The sequence below is a fragment of the Lissotriton vulgaris genome, chromosome 12 (assembly GCF_964263255.1).
Source record: "Lissotriton vulgaris chromosome 12, aLisVul1.2, whole genome shotgun sequence".
Classification (NCBI taxonomy): Eukaryota; Metazoa; Chordata; class Amphibia; order Caudata; family Salamandridae; genus Lissotriton; species Lissotriton vulgaris.
The window spans coordinates 296,792,698-296,816,697 of NC_141700.1; the positions used below are offsets into that span (position 1 = coordinate 296,792,698).

Below are 24,000 nucleotides of genomic sequence, written 5' to 3' on the forward strand. Positions count from 1 at the left end.
TTACTAAGGTCCGATTTGACAAAACAAAATAGATTCCCTACTGAGACTGGTAGATTCGGTCTAGCTTTTAATGATACTGCCTGCCTTAACAAATAGTTACCAAAGTGGATAAGGAAAGGGCGAGGAAATTTGTTATGCTTGTTCCTCTGAACCAAATGGTAGCCGGTGGACTCTGAAGTTGGGAGTCCCAATCCCAATCAGAGAGATCCGTAAAGGCTTTCTGGAGTAAGTCTACCATGAATGCCCTCGGGTCCTCCCCTTCAACCCCCCCTGGGATACCGAAGAGCCTTAGATTAGAAGCCGTTGGCGATTCTCCAAGTCCTAAACTTTCAATTGAAAGGCCAGAAGCTGAGATTCATGTTCGCTAACCTTAGCATCAGTTCTAGCTGAGCCCTCTTCCACCTGAACCACTCGCTGTTGCAAACCCTCCATTTCCTGGGTTATCCCCCCCATCTTAGATGTAATCTCGAGCATAGCACTCTGGAGCTTGATGTTATCATCTCGCAGCTGTAAGAAATGTTCTTGCGCTTCTTTCCTGTGTCCAGTCAAAGTCTGTAAGATGATGTCCAGTAGGGAGCCGTGTGATTCTATCTGTGACTCTGAAAGTTCATTAAGAGTAGATATGCACTGAGGGATTGTGGAGATAGATATCGGCAAAATCATAGATGATTTTATCCTGACAGGAGATATTAGCAGTAGTCATATTAGCCGTAAAGATGCTATTGGGCAAGGTCTCAATCGTTGTGGAAGCCAGTATGTGGTCTTTCTCTCCGGGGACCAGATCCTGGGGCCCAGTCAGGTCAGTTACGCTCGTTAATCCAGTTTCTCCAGCTGAGAGAGGTCTAGGAATACCTGCTGTGTTTACTAAATCCTCCGGAGATAATGCAGGGAGGTCAGTACCATCAGGATCAGAAGGGCTTGTACCAGAGAGCCTGAGTGTCATATTCTTCACCAGCCCCTTAGCTTGGATCTATTTCCTAAGAGGGCTTTTCTCAACCAAAAGGTTTTTCCTTGTTGGTGGGTTTATACTTACTACCAAGCCCATGGTTTTCGCCTTCTTGCCCCTTGTTTTAGACTCGGCCTTGTCCCTCCTGTTCGAGAGGTATTTCGCTGTGTCTGAGGGAGAGCCGGTCGTTGTTAAGTCTTCAAATTCATCATTAGATATTTCACCCTCTACTATACCCTCCGCAATGCCCTCTGAAGCGGCCAACTCCTCCACTGTGCATAGTTCCCCATTTGGAGAGTTATTTACCTCCGTGCTAGTAGCTAGTGAATCAGCACCGAGCCCCCCCTCTGAGGGGAGATCTTCCATGGAAAAGACAGCTGAGTGGGCTCCCGTAGTACCAACTGTTTCTCCTTCTATTTCTTCTGTAGGACCCCCCTCCAGAGACCCCTCTGTAGCTTCAGTATAGACAGCCATATTGATTAAGTTTCCCTCAGGCTCCACTGCGCTCTTTCCCCCTTTCAGTGGTTTAGCGTTGATATCATGATTAGCATTAGTAACGTTATTTGTGTCATTTATGCCAATTTTAATGCTAAAGTCTTTTGCAAGAGCAGGAGCTGGTAAGGGCGAGGGCAGAGGTACAAGCAGGATCGGCGGTCGCAAAACTTTCTTACTGTGTACTATGGAAGCTGAAGAGGGGATAGCAGCACCAACTCCCCCTCCTGGAGATAGCACGGTTTCTCCTGGCTTATCAGTAGTGGCTGTAATCCCTGTAGGAAGAACCCCTCTCTTGATTTTCCATGGGATGTGGGGACTGGTGATATAGTTGTTCCTTCACTCGTTGGTACCACCTCATTGTTAGTTTTGTTTGTCCTGGTCGATCTTGGTGGGTTTTTTGGAGCCATCTGCAACCCACCAGCTTGTGCAGAGTCTATGATCCCCTGTGAGCCAGGACGCAGCCCAAGGCCAGACCAGCTGAGAGCCGAGCCGCTGATCAGCCGTGGAAAGAGATGCCGAGCAAGCAACAGGTAAGCGCAAAGCAGCCTCTGCATTAGTGTTAAGTTGTAGCCAAAAAAAGATTATGTACGCGGATAACCTTAGAAAATGCTCAGACTCGAAAAAGTCATAATACGCTTAATCAGAGAGAAAAGTACTTTGTGCCGTCTAGGCCATAGTAATCGCTTCCTCCGTTTTGATATGTAACAGAGATCTCCGTCGATTTCCCTTCGGCTTCGCTGAGCGGTAAATTTCCTTTTTTTTTATCAACACAGGAGACCGCACAGGAGACACTGTTGCCGCTGCGATCTTGTAAGATTGCTACTTTGTTTCTCCGTTAGTCGAACTGGCTGTGGCACCGAGCAATCCAAGAAACCGTGCCGTTCTCGGGCAGAGCCGCGCCAGTGGTATCACAGTGCCTGCAGAGACCCCCGCAGCTACAATCAGCATTCCACTCCGCCTTGAGCCACGTGAAGCCTCCGCCGATACCCGCCCGGTCTCACCAGGCTTCAGCACACCTCCTCCTATACACCCGGCAGCCCCAGGTTGGTTACGTCGCCGAGAAGCCAAAGAACCACGCCATTTCGGGTAACGTCGGGGAGCTCCTACTAGCCGCTACAACTCAGCGGCGACTTCAGTCCGCCATCTTGCCGGAAGCCGGGCCTTGAAGCTCATTATACCAATAAAGAGATTTAAACCATAAAAGTAAGTAAATAAATTTACATGACTTACCAGTACCAAAGGGTATGCCTTCCCGAATGGTGTTGGCAGAGGATAACTCACTCTCCTGGGATTGCTCTTTGGTGTCTCTGAATGGAGGAAAGAAAAAGACACTGAATATTAGTTGTGCTATCTAAAATAATATTAAAGCATGTGATAATTTGCAAGCAAACAAATGCACTGCTTGAGTAACCCCCCTTTTCCCTCATTTAACCTTCATCCTAAAAACAGTTCCCAGTTGCTCAAATTAGTTTTAACTAGCAATATTGCTCCACGGCTACCCTATCACATTTTCACTCTAATGCAATTCACAATATAAGAAACAACAGCATTGTGCTGCACCTCAAAGACAGGTTGACTGTGCTGAGGGAGCCCTACCTCACTTGGGATGTCCCCTATGCCCACTTCCCTTTCTAACCATTAAGCTAAGAATAAGTATATTTCTCACCGACCCGTCACAAAAGTCTCGGTCGGGACCAAGCATGCCCCAATCGCCACCTACAAAATTTAAAGAAACAATAATATATCATTTGTCTTAGTGTATAAACTAATTTATATACTTAAAAAAGATGTATTTGCATAGAATTATATACAACAATAGTTTAATATTACACGTTTTTGCTCTGCAGAAGGGGGATATTTATGTTTGACAGTGCTAACTTATTTAATGTGTATATAATCTGTGAAAATGCAAATATATATATATATATACATATATACAACAAAGAAGGAGAGAACTCTGGGTAGTTCTCAAGTTTAGGTGGAAAGCAGCTCCTGTTAGAGCACTCAACACCAGCGACACTCTAGATCTGCTCTCCTCAAATGTCTGTTTTTCTATCAAAGTTTTTAAGCATAGGATTAGCACAGTGCTATCCACACCAAGATAGAAATGGACAAAGTCTTTGCCCTTTACACAGCAAAGTCTTTAAGCATAGGACTAGTACAGTGCTGTCCTTGCCGAGCTGTAAAATGACAAAAGGCATTTATCACTCCAGGCACAATATTACAGCCTTGAATTGGTAAAATACCAACTCAAGCCAACCTGAAATGATGTAATGAGTAAAAGCAAAGGGGCTGCTTTTACTCATTTCAGGTTGGCTTGAGTTGGTATTTTACCAATTCAAAGCTGTAATATTGTGCCTGGATCTAGAGTGTCGCTGGTGTTGAGAGTGCTCTAACAGGAGATGCTTTCCACCTAAACTTGAACTACCCAGAGTTCTCTCCTTTTTTGCATAATTTATGCGTCACTCTATGCCTGAAAGGGTTTTGTTTTGTTTTGATATATATATATATATATATATATATATATATATATATATTCATTCTCTCTCTCTAGAACAAAAGCCCAAGACACGCTAATGATCTAGTGCTCTATTTAAAGTGCATAGTTCATCAGAGTAGGACAGGAACCCCAATTTGTTTATCATCTTTGGATACCTTTCTCTCAGCAGTGAGACAATAAAAACAAAGCTGACAGGTGTGGGAAAAATCGAAAACAAAAGCACCGGAGTAGTGACACTAGACAAAAAGTGAAAATAAAGTTTGAAAATCGGAGAGGCAGACAGGAAATGATGGTACGAAGTTAGATAGTGTAAGAAATCGTGAGTATTAGTTAACTGGGATGAGGACCCACTTTAAGCAATAACCACAATCTTTGCCAGGGTGAACTACTAAAGAAAGTAAATTAATGTGAGCTCAATCCCTTGGTAGCAGTGGCACAGAGCAGGCAGGCTTAAATTAGAAACAATGTGTAAAGTATTTATGTAGCATGAAAACAGTAATAAAGAAGAAAAATAGTGTACATTTTAATACATAAAGTGAAACCAAAATGGCAAAAATCGAATTAGGCAAACCAGAATTTTTTTTTTTTAGTTTAAGGTAAAAAAAAATTGCTTCAAAATGCATTGAAAGTAACCACTTTTGTCGCTGAAAATGGTTTCATGAGGGCGGAAAGCTGTCAGATGAAGTCCCAGTGAAGTCATGGACTTTTGGTGTGAAAGCTCAGTGCAAAAGAAATCTGAATTTCGCACCCACTCGCCAGCCAACCTGAATCTCAACCCAGCAGATACACACCTTTGTCTGATCGACTTGGCAGGCTTGTCCCTGTGCTCTGGAGGCTTTTGGAGCAAAATGTTTCAAAGTCCCAGGTTTCTCAGGATGTGCCACATTCTCGTGAATACTGTGCATCCCTGTGTTTTGAAACTGTCAGAGTGCGGCATAACCAATTTTGGCATAATACAGCTCTGCACTAGTTTCTTTTAAGTAGTCCCCTTTGTCTCCTGCTCTGGGTGCAGTTTTCACACCTCATTCAGAGTTAAGCACTTAGAAGGTTGGAACTGGAGGTCGTTGCAAATTAGGCTGCAGAGGCTTTAGGTAGGTAAAAGGTAACTTTCTAAAAGTATCTTTTTTATAATATTTATTAACCATCCTACTTCACCAGTGAATTGGCCTTTTAAAAATATTGAAAGCGTGCACTAATGACATCTCTAGCTGTTCACTAGCTAGAGATAACATTACATTTAATATTGCATCCCTGTGTTTTCTTATGGAACAGTCAGCCTTGCTACAATGAGAATAGCTTTAGGAGTGTTTTCACTTTAATGGAGATGTTTACCACAACATTTCTTTATGTCCTACCTGTAAATACCACGCACCCTTTCTTATGTTAAGTGAGGCCTACTTAGGGGTGACTAATATTTGAAAGGAAGGCACTGACCTGTCAAAAAAGATTAATATTGACAGGTTGAATTGCAGCTTAAAAGCTGCTTTAAGTAGCCTACAATGGTAGGCCTGAAGCCTTGGTTAAGACTGTCACTGAAGTGGATGGCATTATGGGTGCTGCAGTCCACTTGTGACATTTAACTTACAGGCGCTGGGTACACTTTGTACCATATACTAGAGAATTGTAGGTAATTTATAGACACACATTGAGGGTATACCAATTACATAATGTTGAAAGGAGGAGCACAGGCACTTTACCACTGATAAGTGCCCAGAGTTATACAATCAGCAAAAAGCATTAAGGAACAAATCTGGAGGTACACCAAGCAAAAGCTGGTTGTTTCCTACTTTTCATATGGGGACCATGAGGGAATGCATGCATGCATCATGTCATGCTGTTTTGTGCTATTTGTGCAGGTGAGACACAGGAAGCCACATTTTGAGTAATTATTTGTAATTTGGGGAGAATTTTGAGTAATTACTGTAGAAAAGGGGAGTATTCCGTGGTGTGGGGCGTAGACCTCACCATGTAATCATGATACCCAAAAGATGGTCCTTGGATTCCCACTAGTAAACACTTAGCTCAGTCCTGGGAGTGTGGCAAAGAGCAGCCAGGCTTTACTAGAGTTACATGTGTTAAGCATTTCAGAGTACCAACATGGATGATAAGTAATTGACACATTTCAAGAAAAATCCTAAACCAATTTATAAAAGTAGTGAATTTTTATCTTCATTTAGACACCAAAATGAATGGAAGAGCATATATATTTCAGTAATTATAGACATGGACGCCATTTGAGACTAGTTAGGGGTTGCAGCTGCAACCTCTAACTTGCTCCCTGCTACTCCTGGTGTTTCCTTTGCGACCCCTGGCCTCAGAGGGAGCAAAATGTCTGCCTCCTCTTAGGCCAGGGGTCGCAAAGGAAGTCCCAGGAGTAGCAGGGAGCAAATTAGAGGTCGCAACTGCGACCCCTAACTAGCCTCAAATGGCGTCCATGATTATAGATTTTTTAAGCGATATAACATCAGTGCAACATAATACAGTGAAACTTTGTCACTAGTGGTTTTTCCCCATTGACCGAAATGATAATCTGTCACTTGCAGGTCGAGTTGCGTGGAACCTTTGCAGGGTAAGGATGATACAGGTCCCAGCACCAAGCCAGTTTTATTTTACGTTGCCCTTGGAGCCCGGGTTGCAGAGTTGTTCTGGCTGTCCCTGGTGCTGAACTTGAGCTGCAGAAGAGATGCTTTTACCACTGAAAGAGTGCTGCAGGGGAAAAAGATGCAAAAATACAACTGGGCAGTTGCTGACGTCTGTCGAAGGTTGTATGAAGTTACTTCTAGGTCAAAGGTCATCAAACTGTGGGGGCGCGCCCCCGCCTGGGGGCCGTGACTGCATTCCCAAGTGGGGGCGCAAATGCATTAGCAAAGAATTGTAAATGAAGATCGCCTGGAAGTGTAGCCTTCTATATTTGGTGCATTTCCATGCCGTATTCATTATCAAACAGACTTGAAGTGTACAGTATAGAAACCCCTTGCTATGGGTACTGGGGTCATTGAGTGTGGTGGCAGGGTCAAAGAAGTGGCTAAAAAGAACAAATAATTCTGTAGGGATGTTGTTTTTTATATGCAGTTACAAAGGCAAAAATGTAAACCACACACAATGAAATACAAAATAATTGCAAGCTAAAGGTCCTGTTTTTCGGGGCAAATCATGTAATCTCCCATGCCTACAAACAAACGTGACCTTGTGTAATGTAATTTGTGCTTTTGTAAAGCGGATCAAATTTGCGCTATATAAAACTACAAAAAAAAAGTAGTCTTACTGTGCCAAATGTGACATCTCAGTTGGTTAATGTGATCACTGTAGCGGTCTGTGTGTTTGTGTGTGAGACCAGACAGGCACAGAATTGTATCCTAATTGGCGCAGTGTGGAATACTGACTTATTGATTTATAGTGCTATGAAGTCCCAGCCTGCGACAAAGCACTGTGAATGTGTCATTATCAATTAGTAACGACAGAGGAGAAACACAAAAGGAAAAAAATGTGGCTTAGAACAAGGGGCACAAGGTGCGGGCTCATTTTTTCATTTACAAATGAACTGAGACGACTTTCTCAGAGAGATGCCCCCTAGGAAGGGTGCAGTATATAGGGGCCTTTTTTTTAAAGGGCCATCAAAATCATTATTGTACGGCAAGCGTGTAAGGGACAACTGTCCCACAATTATGTCTTCTTTACTATAAAGAAGATGCTGTGTGGGCCTGTTAGACCTGGCATCATTGGTGTGAGCTTCCCTTCCATTTTGTCGGATTGCCTCATCTGTTTTGATATGTTTTTGCTGGTTTTATGCTTTGGGCACTGTGCCACTGCTATTCAGTGCAAGTGCTCCCTATGTTAAATTGATGTACTAGTTAGTGATTCCATGAATGGGTTATTTGATTTACTTGTCAGACCCTAGTACAGTGCACCATGTGTGCCCAGGGCTTGTAAATCAAATACTGCTGGTGGGCTTGCAGCACTGGTTGTACCACCCACAGAAGCAGCTTGTAAAGTGTGTCTCAGGCCTGCCATTGCAAGGCCTGTGTTCAGTCTAGTACTGCCATGTTGACTGGGCCAGTGCACCCACTTGCCAGTCCCTAAACCGTCCCTTTGCTTCATATCAGACACCCCTATGGTAGGTCCAAGGGCAGGGTGCATTGTAAGTATAAGGTAGGACATGCTCTGGCGTGTGTAGCATGTCCTAATAGGGAATTACAGTCATTTTCGTGTTTCACTATTGCAAGGTTACCTGTTCTCCATAGGCCAGAATGCAGGTTAGATTATTACATTCTTATAATCCTAACTGACTCAGGGAACATGGTAGAAATTCGAATGTAGCATACCTGAACTCAGAATGATAAAATACATCTTTTATTGAAGTTGGTTTAACATTCTGTGTTTGAAAATACCACTTTTAGAAATTAGGTATATTCTTGTTAAACTATCCAATGCCTGCCTCTGCTAGGTTTTGTATTCCTTGTCTGGAGTTTGAGTGACAGGGCAGGGGGATTCCAAGAGACAGAATGAGTCAGCCCAGTGGTGAATAGGGAGATCTGCATCTAGATGAAAGGGAGGAGTTGCACCTGGGACCTGAATAGGGCTGGGCCTTCCCTCCACAATGATGGCACCACCTCCTGGGGTGCGGCTGATGTCTCTGCCCTGCACTGTGAATGAAGAGAAGGAATCATGTCAACAAAGTGCTCCAGGGCTGTGCTTTCCCTCCACAATGCTGGCTCCACCTCCTGTGGGGCGTCTGATGTTTCTGCCCTGCACTGTGAAAGGAAAGGAGTCCTGTAATTAGAGTGCTTAGGAACTGGTTTGGACTAGGCAGAGGCCTCTCTGCCTTCAGAGAACAAAGAGAAAATCAGTATAAATATTGGGACTCAGACCCAAGAACTTTAGATCACTTCTGGGAACAAGAAACCTTTTGCCAAGGAGAAGAACCAAGGAAGCTGCAGGAGTTTGGACTGCCCCTCTGCCAGTGTGCTGTTTGCTGGCTTGGCCTGCAGTGGGTTCTTTATTGCCAAGGGAAAGGAGAAGGAACTGAAGGACTTTCATCATCTACAGAATATTCTCCAAGGGCTTGAATTTGTGCTTGCCTCCTGCTGAAGTCTCAGGGACAAAAGACTTCATCTCCAGCTCCCCCTGAATTTCCTTGCTGGGAATTCTAACTGCAGAAGCCTGCGTTTCGCTGGAAGTGTGACACAACGAGAAGAAGTGTGTCGCCGCCGCAGCTGAAATCGTCGCATTGCCGGAGAAGCGTGCCGCCGCCGCATCTCCCAGAAAGCGTATCTTCGTCGAAAGCGGGCTGTTGTCGCATCACTAGAGAAGCGTGACGCCATCGAGAGAGTCGCCATCGAGAGAGTCCCCATTGCATCACCGGAGAAGTGTGTCGCAGGGTCTGTCGCGGCTTCAAAGTACAAAGTCTTCACAAGGCTGACAGGTCTCCTACGCATCATCATCGTAGTGTCATCGCATTGTCGCATCAAAGGCGCCATCTTCTCGCATCGCACCAGGATTAGCGCATCACATTGAGGCGCCATCTTGCGCATCGCACCCAGACCACAAACCGAGAACCTAGGCATCAACCCAGCACTGGTAAGGATCACAACACATCCCCTACTCTGCGCAAGCATGGAGGCCCGACGCATCATTTCCCTCCGGATCACGGAACCAACGCATCTCCCAAGGTACTTTGTTGAGAAATTTGTCGCATTTATCATCAACTTGAACTAAGTAACTTTTACCATCTTTGAGTCAATCTTAAGTACAGTATTGTGGATTTTTGTTGTTTGTGGTCTTGTGTTAAGTCTATATAAAAAATACTTATTTTTATAAAACCTGTGTTGTGCCCATCTGTAGCGTTTTCCCTGTATTACTGTGTATATTCACAAATGCTTAACATACTGCCTCTGAGATAAGCCTGTCTGCTCATGCCAAGCTACCAAGGGGGTGAGCACAGCCGCGGTGCGTCCATTGGGGCGTAGGGGCGTAGCCCCACTAAGCCTGGATGCACTGTGGCAAGTTGCGTTTGAAGCTATAAACATCTTCAATTAGCGCCGCAGCGCGGGACACACAGGAGGAATAATTTATTACGGTACGTGCGCAGGGGGTGGGGGCGGGCCTGCTGGTGGTCTGCTGCTGTGAGTGACAGACTCAGTCTCTGCAGCAGGCCAGCAGCACACTGTGCGCATGAGAAATACTGGGCTGTGACTTGCCCAAGCATGCGCAGATGTGTCATCACAGTGAGGCATAATAGTAGAGAGGGTCAAAAGGGGCCGGGTGCTGTTTCAGCCGGGCGCCGGGTTTTACAAGGGCCGCCAGGGCGAGTACACAATATGCCCCCCTAGCCAATATTGGTGCTGCATGCAGCGCCAGGATTGGCTGGTCCACCGCGCAACATCCATTATTGGATGCCCCGCGTGGGTGGGGGCAGAGTGGGAGACACTGCAGCACTGTGGATAGATCTGGCCAATCACTGTGTGACTTCAGCATGAAGCCAGCAGTGATTGGCCATTCATTTGGGACACGCACGCCGTTGTGACGTTGTGTGTAAGTACTGTTTCTAGAACAGAACTACTGTACTGTCGTTGCCGCCATGTGCAGAGAGTGACTGTGACTACGTACTAGAGCCAGCAGCCGCCTGAGCCCAGCAGCAGACCAGGCCGACTTGTCAGACTCTCACAGTCTCAGCTGATTCACACAGGTGGGTGCGTGCTGCGAATCATGCTTGGAGAGGAGATCGTCTCCGTCGTCGTGACGGCTGCTATGCCACATGTAAGATTGCCAGGATTTAGTAAAAGCTGACCCATTGTAGCTGCTTTCATTGCAAAAGCAGAAATCAAGTCCTTATCCAGTCCACCTAACAGCTGCAAAGTGCTCAAGGTACACACTATCCACTTTAATTCACATCTCGCTATTCCGAGATGGCCACCCTCTTTTTGACCTTCCACGCAAGCCCTGTCAGTGGTATGTTAGAAACAACAACACTACGCCACCCCGTATTTCCAGTTTTGGACACCTTTGAGTGGGTCCTTTAAATATTGATGTTTACGGTCCTTTAAATATTAACCCCTTCCATGCTCATGACGGAACGGTTCAGTCATGAGTGTCGGTTGAGCTGTGCTCATGACGGAACCGTTCCATCATGAGCCGATAGGCTCATTAGAACCTTCAGCACAGGGCGAAAATTCACGCCGCGCTGAAGGGGTTAATGTTTACGACTTATATAAATTTTGTAATTGAAATATATAGAAGGCAAAGCTTTCGTATGTTTGGGTCTGTAAATAAAGCAGTGCAATAATTGTACAAACCATGATGAAACAGTGCGTCACTCGAAGCACCTTTAGCCACTGAAAGTTGGCCTTGCCATTCTGGTTTTAAAATGAGTTCTGTTAAATTCCCCAACCAAGAAGCAGCGAGTGATTGAGCAAAATATCTGTCCTGTCCAGTTACAGGGAGCAGAAGCCGGATTATGTGGGCTCTTTGCTGAAAAATGGAGGAGACGGTGGCGCTCAGGGTCCGCACTGTGCGCCGCTACACTTTTCAGCAGGACACGGATGAGCTAGAAGATCTGCGAGTGTGTATCCCAGAGGTGCGTCGTACTCACAAACCGGCTGTGCTGATGCCTGTAGCTCGGAACGTGAACAAAAAAGGGGTTCATAAATATTGAACGACAGAAGATTGATCAGTGAGGAAAAGATGTGGGAGGGAATGTGCAACCTTTAATGCTGGCGGGTATCGTACGTTTTTGTTTTCTTCCAGATTCGTGGTGTTCCAATACTATCTAGCTGCATCTTTGCAAAGTAGTTCCCTTTCTCGCCTTTGGAATGTAAAACTACATGTAAAAGATGGTTTTGTCGGGTTGATGACATACTAAAAAGGATTATTTGGGATGATGGGGTAACATCCCTGACATAACTTTAGAAAGTAAGCTGTTCCTAGAGAGCACCGGAGTGGGAGTCCAGGCACAACTGTATAATCAAGTATGTATACACCACAGGCGCTACCGCTCAATCGCGTTATGTTATGCCTCCCTCAGTCACCAATCTATGTACCGAACTCTGGGTTAAGTAACATGGTTACTGTCTGACTGGTATATTTCCACATATATTTCCACAATTGCAAATGTTACAACCCTTTTTAGTCACCAATTTGCAACATTTTGTTTGGTTAAGTAACATGTAAATTGTTAGACTCCTGCTCTTCTGTAAAAGTACAACTGTAGAAGCAAATGTATAGGGGCATCCACACGTGCCCCAGCTAATTTCTTTCCCCCTTTCACCCCCTCCCCTCGTCCCCCTTGCCCTCCGCGTGAACAGTCCACCCGGCGTGTTCAGACGAATCTCATCTTCTTGCGTGACATAAGGCACGTTTCTCCACGTTTCCTAGCAACGTGGCTCCCAGCCCCATCACGGCGCTTCAGGCGTGACATAGCCGAAAGCGCAATGGTTGCCTAGCAACGGGCGACCCGTACGCCCTAGAGGTCTAACCAAAACCCTTCGGTTCACCGCGTTAGTCTGACTTAGCAGTGATCGTGACCGGACGAACTGCTGGTCTAGTGATCCGCCACATTATTTTCGCAGGGGTAAGTAAGGTTTCGTTTTAATTGATTTGGAAGCCGCCGCCTGCCCACAGCTCTGCTCGCACCAATCCCGCACATTTCGGGATACGATTAATGAGCACTCGGCACCCGGCTACCTAACACCAAACACCCGTCTCCCCCCCCAACGCCTGTTCATTACGAGCACACACCGGTCACTTAGCAGCGGCACAACGAGCTAGTCTCACTTGGCGCTTCCTATAAATAATTACCTTACGGCGATAAATAATTACCTTACGGCGATGCTTAAATAATCCTTTTTAAATCACGTCCAAACACCCGCGCACGCCACCTTTCTTTAATTATTTAACTGTGTTTGAGCCAAGCATATTTGTCGTAGAGCGGGTAATTCCCACGGTGGCATCCACATGTGCGAGCACCAACACCACACGCTCGTGATATGATTCCGCAGTAAGAGCACCTCCATTCACCTTGCTCGATTCGCTGGAGCTGGGCTCAATCACCATGCCCCACACCCCTTGTAGTACGCTAAGCGGTTGGTCTATTAGCTGGGAGGTAATTCACTTTCTTCACCCAATGTAAAGGGTTATAGTTTCACTAGTGACTCGTAATACCCTGGCCACCAAGCCGCCCTAAAATAGTTCATCTTATTTATTCCAGGTTGACCATTTGGCTGCCCTCCAGGCTGCGATAAATCCCACCTGCTTGATCTATTCCCAATGTGAGTAGTCTCCGCTCACATTCGTCGTTTTTGACGTTCCATCCCTTACCTCTCTGAAAACCCTCTCCTTTCATTTTCAGCACTCCCCTGTCTTGATAAAGACCCGCCGCGACCACCAACTGGGGCGTCTTAGGCTCGAAACGTCGACGCTCAATATTGGCCAAGATAACTTCAGGCACCTGCAAAGCTACCTCTGGTCTCCTTTGAGTATTAACTCAACACTCTGGCCTTTTTTAACAATCCCCTTGTATAAATTGTATATATGTGTCACTGAATTCAATGCACTGATGACTTTGTTCACCAACAGTCATGTTTATCACATGTTTTCGTAACGGTTCCTCACGTATTGAAACTTGTGTCACCATGGAATGAAGTCATTCCTGTGTATCGTGATTGTTTTTACATTTTACTGAGATAAAAAAACTTGAATTTCAGTTGTTTTCAGAGAGGTTAATTAATTTCAGTGTGTACTGAGCTAACACAGCCAATTTTAAAGCAATTGTTTGTTACCCAACAGAACCACTTTGTTCTTAACCACTCTCACCCAGGTTCTGAGGGACACAGGGTTACCCCATTTATGTTTAACGACGTGGGGGAGAGAGCAACTCTTCCATGGGCGAAAGCTGCAAACTAAGCCACCCATCCCGGTGCAAGGCTGGAGGAAGAAAAGGCCAGCCCCTGTAGGATGGAGGACCCATAGACAAGTGAGGGGCCTGAGGAGAAGCCTGAGGGGCAATCAACTGCAAGGTGCGGAAGAGCAGTACTTGGGCCTGTGGACCCGGAGACGGCATCGAACCTGCCCCGGAAGCCGCTGGGGAAAAGGCAACAACGCAGCGTCCAGTCTCCGGTGAAGAGGAGACAAGAAGCTGACAATCCTCCGGAGAGGAAGGGACATCTAGAGAAAAGTCGATGATCCGGCGCCGGGGAGTCCGCCCTGGGCACCGGTGTGTCCTCGATCGGCGCCGAAGTGTCCACCAGGGGTGCCGAGTCGACCTCCACCACCACGTGCCTCATAGGAGAAGGGGGTGGGGTTGGAGCCGAAGCGGCCAATTAACGGCACCACAAAGGCACCGGCTCTACCTCAGACGAGGCAGCCACCTGCTAAGAGCACCGAGAGGGACTCAGGGAGGCGCCCTGGGTCCCGGCCTCTATCTGCGGCGCCGGCAGGGCCAGGTGGAAAGGCGTCCGTGCTGGAAAGGCGTCGGCTCGGCCTCCGGTAGACAGCCGCCTGCCCAGAGGACAGAGGGAGACAGGCGAGCCATGAGTCCCGGCGACGTCCTGCAACACCACAGGGAACCCGCGGGGTTTTGTGGCGAGGCAGGGACGCCGTGGGTCGAAGAGGGGAATGCCGTAGTGCCGCACCTCAACGACACCACACCTCCAAAACCTAAAGCCAAATGTGTCAGCTGCGAAGCCGCCGGCGAGTGCGCGGAAGGCCCCGCGCATGGCAAGGGATCCGCAGACATCTCAGGAAGAGGAGGGGGCCTAAAAAAGCCTGCAGAGCCGTAGCATAGGCCTTCATTTGGGTCCTTGTCGCCCCAATGCCAGAAAACGGCGAATAGGGTGGCGACGGGCGAGGACGCACGTCCCGAGAGGAACCTGTGCCCCCTGCAGAACGAGGGCAAGGCCCCGGTGACAAGCTGCAAAACTTACCGGCAGGCGAGCGACACCCGTGGGGCCTCGGTGAAGGACTATGCACCAACCGGAATTGGCGGTTTCTGGACCCTTCCGAGGTAGGGGATGGACACGGTGACTAGTCCGATCTGCGGGCCAGAAGCAATTTCATCCGGCGCCCCTGCCGGGACTTCGGCTTGAGATTCTGACAAGCGGCGCTGTCCGTAGAATCATGGTGCTCACCTAAACACCACATACAAATAGGGTGAGGATCCGTCGCCGGCATCTGATACATACAAAAAGCACACATCTTGAAACCCGAAGGCATTGCACACTTTTCCCAACACAAAGATGTTAAAAGAGGCCTGAAAACAGGACAAGGGAACTCACTCCGGATCCGCGTTGCACGGGGAAAAGAAGGAAACGGACGTCAGCACGCCAGGATGGGACTTATGTGACCTCGCAGAGGTCACGTCCGCGGACAGCGTCAGGGCGGAGTCGCGTGGTGCCATCCCCCCCCCCCCCCCCCCCCGCCCCCAGGAATTTATTTATTTATTATTTATTTATTGAGCTTATAGAGAACGACCGCTACCCAGAAGGGTTTCCCGGTGCTAAAAGAGGCAGTGAGCCGGAAGGCCAGGAGAAAAACTAACAAGCTGGGAGATTACTGGTTGAACAGACAGGTCTTTATCGCTCTACGGAAGCGAACATAGCTGGTCTCTGAACGAATGGTGAAAGAGAGAGAGCTCCAAAGTCTGGGACCTAAAAAGGAAAAAAGTTCTGCCGCCCACTCTTGCAAGTCTGTATTTGGGCACGCAGAAAAAGCCTTGTGATGAGGAACGGAGACAGCGTGCAGGTGTGTAGGTTTTGACAAGAGATTGTAAATAACTGGGTGCGTTACCTGCTTTTTTTTATGCATGTAGCTCAAGGTTTTAAATTTGACTCGGCTCTCTACTTTGAGCCAGTGAAGGTCGCGCAGGCGTCCCGTAATATGATCAGTTTTATGACTGCCGCAGAGCAAACGTGCAGCAGCATTTTGAACTAGTTGGAGGCGTCTCGGGACTGCCTTGTTTGCCCCTAAGTAAAGTACGTTTCCGTAATCCAACCGAGAGGTTATCAAGGCATTTATTACCGACTTCTGGGTGTCAAGTGGCAGCATCCAGAAAATGTTCTTCCGCCAACGCAGAATGGTGAAGCAGATGGCTGCCACTTTGTTTACCTGGCATTGCATTGTTATGCCATTATCCACGATCACTCCCAGATTGCGCACGTGTTCAGATGGTGATGGAAGGGTACCCATCTCCGATGGACGGTGCTTTGAACTCCAGAGGTCTTGTTTATGACCAAAAACCAAGACTTCGGTCTTCTCTCCATTCAGTTAGAGTAAATTGAGGTTCATCCAGTTGGATATTTCCTTAAGACCCGACTGAAGGAGGGAGGAGGCCTGGTTGAATTGAGATAGGGAAAAAACGATCTGAGAGTCATCGGCGTAGGTAAACAGAGTAAGCCCAACATCTTGCGTGATGCGGGCCAGAGGTGTACATATAGAATAAAAAGAAGAGGGCTGAGGATCGAGCCCTGGGAACTCCATAAGGGGACGCGTGGATTTTGGAGGTGGCCGTGTTGGAAAAAATCTGAAAAGTCCGGTCAGTCAGAAAGGATGTTAGCCAGTCAAGGGCCTGGCCACCGATGCCCATAGAGGCAAGCGCTCTGAGGAGTATGTTGTGGGAGATGGTGTCAAACGCTGCACTGAGGTCAAGTAGGATCAGTACAGCGGTATCTCCTCTATCTAAAAGATGCTGAAGATTTTCAGTGACGTCTAGAAGAGTTGTTTCAGTGGAGAACCCGGGGCGAAAGCCAGATTGGGAGAAATGAAGTATATCATTGAACGCAATGAACTGGGCTAGATGGAAATGGATATGTCTCTCCAAGACTTTGGAGAAGGATGGCAGCAAGGAGATGAGGCGAAAATTTGAGTGAACTTTTGGGTCAGCAGTGGGCTTTTTTAGCAGGGGCATCACCATGGCATGTTTCCAGCAAGACGGGACTATGGCTTTTTTTAATGAAAGATTAAGAGTATCGCGAAACGTGGAGAGCTGTGGGGAGTCCAGTAATCTGAGTATGGGGACGGGAAGAGGGTCTGCGGTGAGCCGGATTTAACTTTGCTCAGAATCTCGAGGAGTGTTTGCGGATTAAGGTCAGGCCATGAAAGTAAGGGAGCATGGGTAGTGGTAGGGAGGTGGCTTGTGTCTCTCAGGCCAGTAGCCATCTGTGGTGGAGAACTGCTGCAGCTCTGGTCCAAAATATCTTGATAGATATCTATTTTCGTGGTGAAGAACTGCGCTAGTTCTTCACATTGGTTATTATTAAGGGGTGGAAGTTTGGCTGTAGTATGAGAGCCCGCAAGATCTTTAACAAGACCAAAGAGTATTTTAGATTTGTTGGATGCTTCTGTAATAGTCTTAGCTACATAACTGGCCCTGGTCAGAATGCTGTGGAATTTTTTTTCCAGGACCAGTCTCATGCCTGGGGATAATTCTACGTTAAGGAATCTGCAGCTAGTAGTCTCTATCAGATATGCCAATTCAACCATGCTTAATGGGGGAGCACAGGCACTATACTACTGGTTAGCAGGGGTAAGGTGCAGAGTTCTAAATAAAGGAGAAATGTAGGGTACAGCAAAAGGCAAAACAACCAGGGTGACCAAGACTAAGGATCTGGTTGGTACCAGTTTTTACTTTTCAATAACTGCTACAGTTGTGCAATACAGCTACCTCTATCTTATCACAACATACCAAGAGTTCTTTCATAAAAAAACAGATAGTCACAAACTCATTTCTACCAGCATGTTTTCCTTCGCTAGTTAAACATGTCATGTGGAAGTATACCAATTTATTCTAAATGAAAGATGTTAAGGTAACAGATTTGAGTCAGAAACCATCATTTATAAATTCAATATTTTTTCCCTAGAACTGCTTGAAAAGCAATGACTGGCAATAACTGCACTCTACCAAAACGACACCAGCTTAATTATTCTGCATTGAAAAATCTAAACAAAGGCAAAAGAGCTTTCTGTGCACTTCATTATACCGAGAAACAGAAGAAATGTTTGCAGTTTTATTGAACATACTGGAATTTAACATACATTGAAGAAACAGATAAATGACCAGTAAATTCATCCCTTTTTTCACATGTCTGCAAATGAGCAGTATAGTCAAAACACTTCATGTTCAAAATAGGTTATTCAACAAAAAACAAAATACTTTGCAACAATATTTATGTAGTACAACCAAAGTGCAATAGGCATGTCAATAATGAACTGTAAGGCAGAATAAATATGGGTCACCCATTTGTAAACTTGTGCATACATCTCTACTGGTATTAGTGTCGATCTAGAACAACTGCAAAACCAAAATAAACCGTCACACATAAAAACTAGATTAATCCACCAGATCACGGAGCATATGATGGTTTGTTCTACAAACCATCATATGCCACATTCAATTTAAAGATCTGAGCAGTTTTGCCAATACAGAAGACACTTTTAGCTGTGTCCAAACAATGAATTTCATGCATTGAATGGGTTGAGAAAATACTTAACTCACAGTTTGGCATAGTATTGCGGTTCAAATGATCGACTATTTTAAAACCGTAAGAAGATTATGGACACTTGCAACATACATTTGAAATTGAAGCTTCACAGTAAAAAGGCAAACAATTTTTGGTGTTTAACAGTGGAAAGTATAAATAAATCAGACACTCATCACTTATTGGTTCACTTTGCTACGGGGAGAAGTCACTTTGCCAGAGCAGGATGGTGTCATGCACAAGATATGGTCAACAACTGCAATAGTCCCTCAGATTACATCAGTCTCCCAAATTATCTGAAGTTTGAAACAATGACAACAGCTCCTTACAGGTCTGTGTTTCTACAGAACTAAACTGAGATTCCATGGTGTTCCAAGCCAAATCAGCAAGAAGAAAGTCATCCATTGCAGTCTGAGTCTCATTGCTGGTCAGGAAAAGGCTACCAAGAGTATCTAAGCAGCTGTCAATCGTCTGTGTCTCCGCACTATTAAGCTGCACTTGATTTTCTAAGCTCAGAGTGGGAGCAAGTTTTCCAGAGGAGGTCATATCAGTCTGTGTTTCATTGTCAGACGAGTCTGTGCTCACAGAAAAGCTGGCTTCTTTCAGGATATTTCCGATTGGGAGAGGAGTACTATGATCCAAAAAGAAATTTAAATCAGTCTGGGTCTGCGTATCAAACATTGCCAAGAAGTTGGCATTTCCTCTTAGTGTAGAGCCAGAGGAAAAGAAATCGGTCTGAGTTTCGATGTCCAGAGATTCTGCATTGATATTTCCAAGATCACTTTCATCAGTTTGAGTCTGTATGTTGGAAGCTGAAAAAAACTCTTCAATGTCAAAGTCAATTCCTGCATGAGGTGCGGAGGCAGAAGACAGATGCATTTCACCCCCAGAATTTGCGTCAGATAGAAGACTACGGTTATCTAACGTTTGATTAGACAAGTTACCAGATAAAATATTTTCCAGATCACTTAACAGGTCCATAGTCTGTGTTTGACTGTCTGTCATGTTTTGCTGTGGCAGGACATCTCTCTGTTCAGTGAAGTTGATAAACGGTTCAGATTTTACATTATGTGAACCCAATTCCCTAATTTCGCTTGTTTCTAGGAACGTTTGGTCCATATTTATACCAATTAAACGGTTTTCTGAGAGGTTGGTTTCAGATTTGACTGTGCCAGAACTCACGTCCCTGAACATATTGGACTGTAGAAAGCGTTGGTCCACAGTTTCAGCACTTAAGGTCTCTTCTGAAAGGCTTGTTTGAGTTGACACAGTATATGATGAACTGACAATATTGAAAAGATCATTACACATCACAGCTTGGTCCATTTGCTCTCTGTTCTCAGCTGAAGTTACAGGTTCACTGGTCTGAGTCTCCCTTGTAATGCTACTGGGTGAAAAGGAATCACAACCAAAGGGACCAGTCTGAGTGGCCATTGAAGAACTCCCTTTGGAATCGGACCCCAAAGTCTGAATCTCAACACTAACTGGTAAAAACACTGGAGCACCGAATGATAAGTCAGTCTGTGAACATGAGGATTCACTAACATTCCAAGATCCAGTTGGCACAAGCACCTGTGAGATGCAAGATAAATCGGTTTGTGCATTTGATGATGCAAACCTAACTTTCGATCGGTTATGTCCTAACCCCTGAACCACACTTCTAGACAGAGTGCTTCCAATATCCGTTTGTACAGGTTCGATGACTGTTTCTGAACTAGAAGGGGCTATTTTTGAGAAAGGCATTGCTCCCTTTAACACAAATATTTTTGCATTTGGAGAAGAATTTACTGAGCGAGATACCAAATGAACTGGACTTGCAAGAGAGCAATCTGCTGATGGTACAGTAGGGAAGAGAGCAAACTGCATGACTGGAAGCTGAACCAGCCCAATATTTGGCTTTGGAAGAAGAAATTTCGGGGTACGTTTTGACTGTCCGAGGGCTTGCTCAATGATACAAGGGTTATGCAAGTCTGAAAAGGCTACCAGGGGCTTGAACGAAGAAGAATCAAATTTCTGAGCAACATCACCGTGCAACACTTTTTGGTTGAAGAATTCAGATTGTTTGTCTGAGGTTTTATAACTTTGCACCAGTTCTTCCATCTTCCTCTTCTTAACTGGTGGATCCCTGTATGAATTAAAGAGACACCTTTAGTACATTAATGTTGTAAAGCAATGACTTACAATGAAAAAGTCAATCTGGTGAGACATTGTTTCGCATTTAAATGTTTCACATCAGTAGTTACCATTATCAATCTGTGCTGCTCTCAAAACTGTGACCTCCCCACACCAAGTTCCAAAAGTGTCTCATCTAACATGTTCACTATCATGCATAGAGCTGGCTGACCGCCATAATTCAATTAAGAAACTATTTTTACACTCCATCTGACCAAGCAATACATTATAGGACTTTAAAATGAAGATGCAGTGGTTTGCATTTATAGTCCTTTCTAGGAGCTGTACTTCTCTTGGAATTATTCTTCGCTACATTTTTTTAGGTCTCGGCCTGCATAGGCTGCGCTTGTGCAGTCTCGCTGGCGAGATTTTATGTTTTAGTGTGGGGCATTAACCCGCCCCTCTTCTCCATAGGCTGGCTTCCTAAACAGAGGCCAGCCATTGGAGAAGACTGGCGTCTTTCCATTTAAGCCATGGCTTATTCGGATTGAGGGGTGTGTTTTTAGTTTCTTTCTCTCCTCTTCCCATTGGCTGGAATTTTACATTCCAGCCAATGGGAAGAGGAGAGAAAGAAAACAGTCCAAAAATGACGGGGCGTTTCTCCAAGGCATTTCTGCTTGACCTCGGAGAAACATGGTGCTGTTCATGGCGTTGTCCAAGGGGTAAACATGTTATTGTGCCTCTAATACACCCCAACCTGCCAGCAGTAGTTCTATTTCGGGCCAAGTTGCCTACCATAACACAAAGGGCCGAGATAGCTAGAATGTGGAAAAGTTACCTATTAATGAATATCAGCAGGTGTCTTGTCATTTTAACTAAAATTGTAGGGGGATCCCTGTTAATCATTGGGAAGAGGAGGATATAGTAGTATGCCCCGAGTAGAAGAAATTATTTGGTTTATAAAAATAGAAAGTAATAAGGAAAGATGAATCCTTTGACAAAATAGTAGAGGATAGAGTGTTTCTTACACTGTGTATTATGTATCTTAGGCGCTCAGTTTCCCCTCAAAGCATAAAGAGGGATTAACCTTGGAAAACGACAGAGGAGGAAAAATACCCCCCCAGCAAGCCAAGCCGAGCATTAACAAAACCTGAGGACTGAAAGACAAATATAGTTCAAAACTAAGCACGGCACACCATGCATTAAGTAAGTGCAGAATGGGGTAAATGTCTTTACACCTTAGATATTAAAACAAAATCGATAACTAAAAGTGTATATTATTTTCTATACAGATTCTCTGATGAAATAGAGAGTTGAAGTGGAGGTTCATCATTTACTGTGACCCCAGGGATACTCATCTGGTACCCGAAAGATTGTAATTAATAAGAAGTAAGATCTGTTTATGACCATTCACTCTAGTAGCCCGTTAGATGAAAAAAAAAAATTTAATATAGTGACATTTATGGTATGTATTTAATTTTAGAAAAAAGATTTGATGTTTTTAAACCATATCGTCCTGAGGAAGGTGTTCTATAAAAACAAAGCACCGAAACGCGTCGACATACGGATCTTTTTTATGTGTATAAAATTTTTTTTTATTGAAATGATGTATTGTGAGGTATATGAAATTTACCAAAATTGAACATAATGCTGTTATTGTGAATAAAATGTGTAATAGATGCATATTTGTTAACAATCCATTAAAATCAATTTCTGAATTTCTTTTAATATAAAGTATAAAGATACATACAAGATTATGTTGTGATTATAATATCTGCATAGGGCTTTGTATAGTGTGAAATTGGTCTAAACAAATGGTTTTTGTAAATTAATGTGAGTATATGAGTTGGAACACACAGAAAGGAATTTCTTTGTTTGATCACCAGGATCTGAGTCAGTTGCACTGTGTCCCGCGCGGCCCCATCACACAACAGGGGCCTACCTCCTCCACTGGGCCTCAGATCACTGAATTCACTGGTTCTTCACGTGTGCAACAACTCCGGGTTCCCCAATCACAGCACTGCAATGATGGCTCAATGGAGGGCCACAATCCACGGTGTTGCAGCGTTCCTCTGTTGATCGCGGCCCGCGCCACTCACCTCCAGGGCGCAGGGCCTAGCTCCGGTATAATGAGGCCCGCGGGCACCAAACCACCAGGGGTGGGGGGGGTTGGGGGGGGGGGGGGGGAGACAGACCCGCAACGCAGCAGACCAATGCAGAGCCCGGGAGGTCTCTTGATGTCAGGCTGGCTGGCGTCCGTGCCAGAGCGCTGGCCCGACCACTGGTAGCCCTGGCCGGGCAGACTCCCAGTGGCCGTCGGCAGAGGCAGGGCCGATGGGGCAGGCGGGCAGCGCCAATGCCCGCTGTGGTGGCAGCAGTTTTGCAGGAGCTACAGGAGCTGCGGACGAGACAGGAGAGGGGGAGGCCTCACCTCGATCACCACCTGTGAGGAAACGGCCCAGAGTGAAACTGGGGCCATAGGTGCTGGCGCTCTGTGCGGCGGATGGGGCCCCACGTCGCCGTCCTTTTGCTGAGGGGATGCTGGTAGGATGGATGTCAGCCTCGGCAGTCCCCCAACTAGGGCCGCCCCGGTCTTGCGGCCTCTACTCTCCTGCGGGCGGGAGGACCCGGGTGGTGGGGTCCTACAGGTCTAAAGCCTCATCGAGCAGGCGGTGACCCACTACAGGAAGACCATCGCCAAGGTGAGTCCCATTGTTGTGCTCTGGTTCTGATCGTTTTCTTGCCTCTGTTCCCTGCTTGTGATCATTTTTAGTACCTCTGTACCCGTGCCTCTGTTCCCTGCTTGTGATCGTTTTTAGTGTCTGTTCCCTGCTTGTGATAGTTTTTAGTGCCTCTGTTCCCTGCTTGTGATCATTTTTAGTGTCTCTGTTCCCTGCTTGTGATCGTTTTTAGTGCCTCCGTTCCCTGCTTGTGATCATTTTTAGTGCCTCTGTCCCTGCTTGTGATCTTTTTTAGTGCCTCTGTTTCCGTGCCTCTGTTCCCTGCTTGTGATAGTTTTTAGGGCCTCTGTTCCCTGGTTGTGCTCGATTTTCTTGCCTCTGTTCCCTGGTTGTGCTGCTTTTCTTGCCTCTGTTCCCTTGTTGTGCTCGCTTTTCTTGCCTCTGTTCCCTGCTTATGATTGTTTTTATTGCCTCTGTTCCCTGGCGCGTTACTGGGCAGAGGTGGGCGTGTGGTGGGGGGCAGTGGGTGCCCAGGGCATAGACGCCAGAGCAGTGTGTGCGTGGCTCCCTGGGTGCGTGGCTCCCTGGGTGCGTGGCTCCCTGGGTGCATTCCATTTCTTTGGGACTCAATAACAGTTCCTGGAGTTCCTTTTTAATGACTAAAGGGAGAATTTGAGACACTGAAGGAAAGAATGAAATCCCGATTAGTGTTAAGATGGATTCTGCTGATCTGGCCACTGCAAACATTATAGATTTCTAGCGAGACACTTTTCCTGGCTCAGACGTGTGTTCACCCCTGAT

At 45.9% G+C, this 24,000-nt stretch overlaps 1 protein-coding gene across 1 annotated transcript in view; it reads right to left on the reverse strand.

The window, feature by feature from the left end:
- Nucleotides 1–17,921: 17,921 nt before the first annotated feature.
- The window catches only part of ATMIN (ATM interactor), a 45,465-nt gene continuing 39,386 nt past the window's right edge, over nt 17,922–24,000 (reverse strand). Inside the window, exon 4 of the mRNA XM_086945090.1 lies at nt 17,922–20,531. Within this exon, the coding sequence (XP_086801216.1) occupies nt 18,686–20,531 (1,846 nt within the window). The 3' untranslated portion in view covers nt 17,922–18,685. The remainder of the gene's footprint in view (nt 20,532–24,000) is intronic.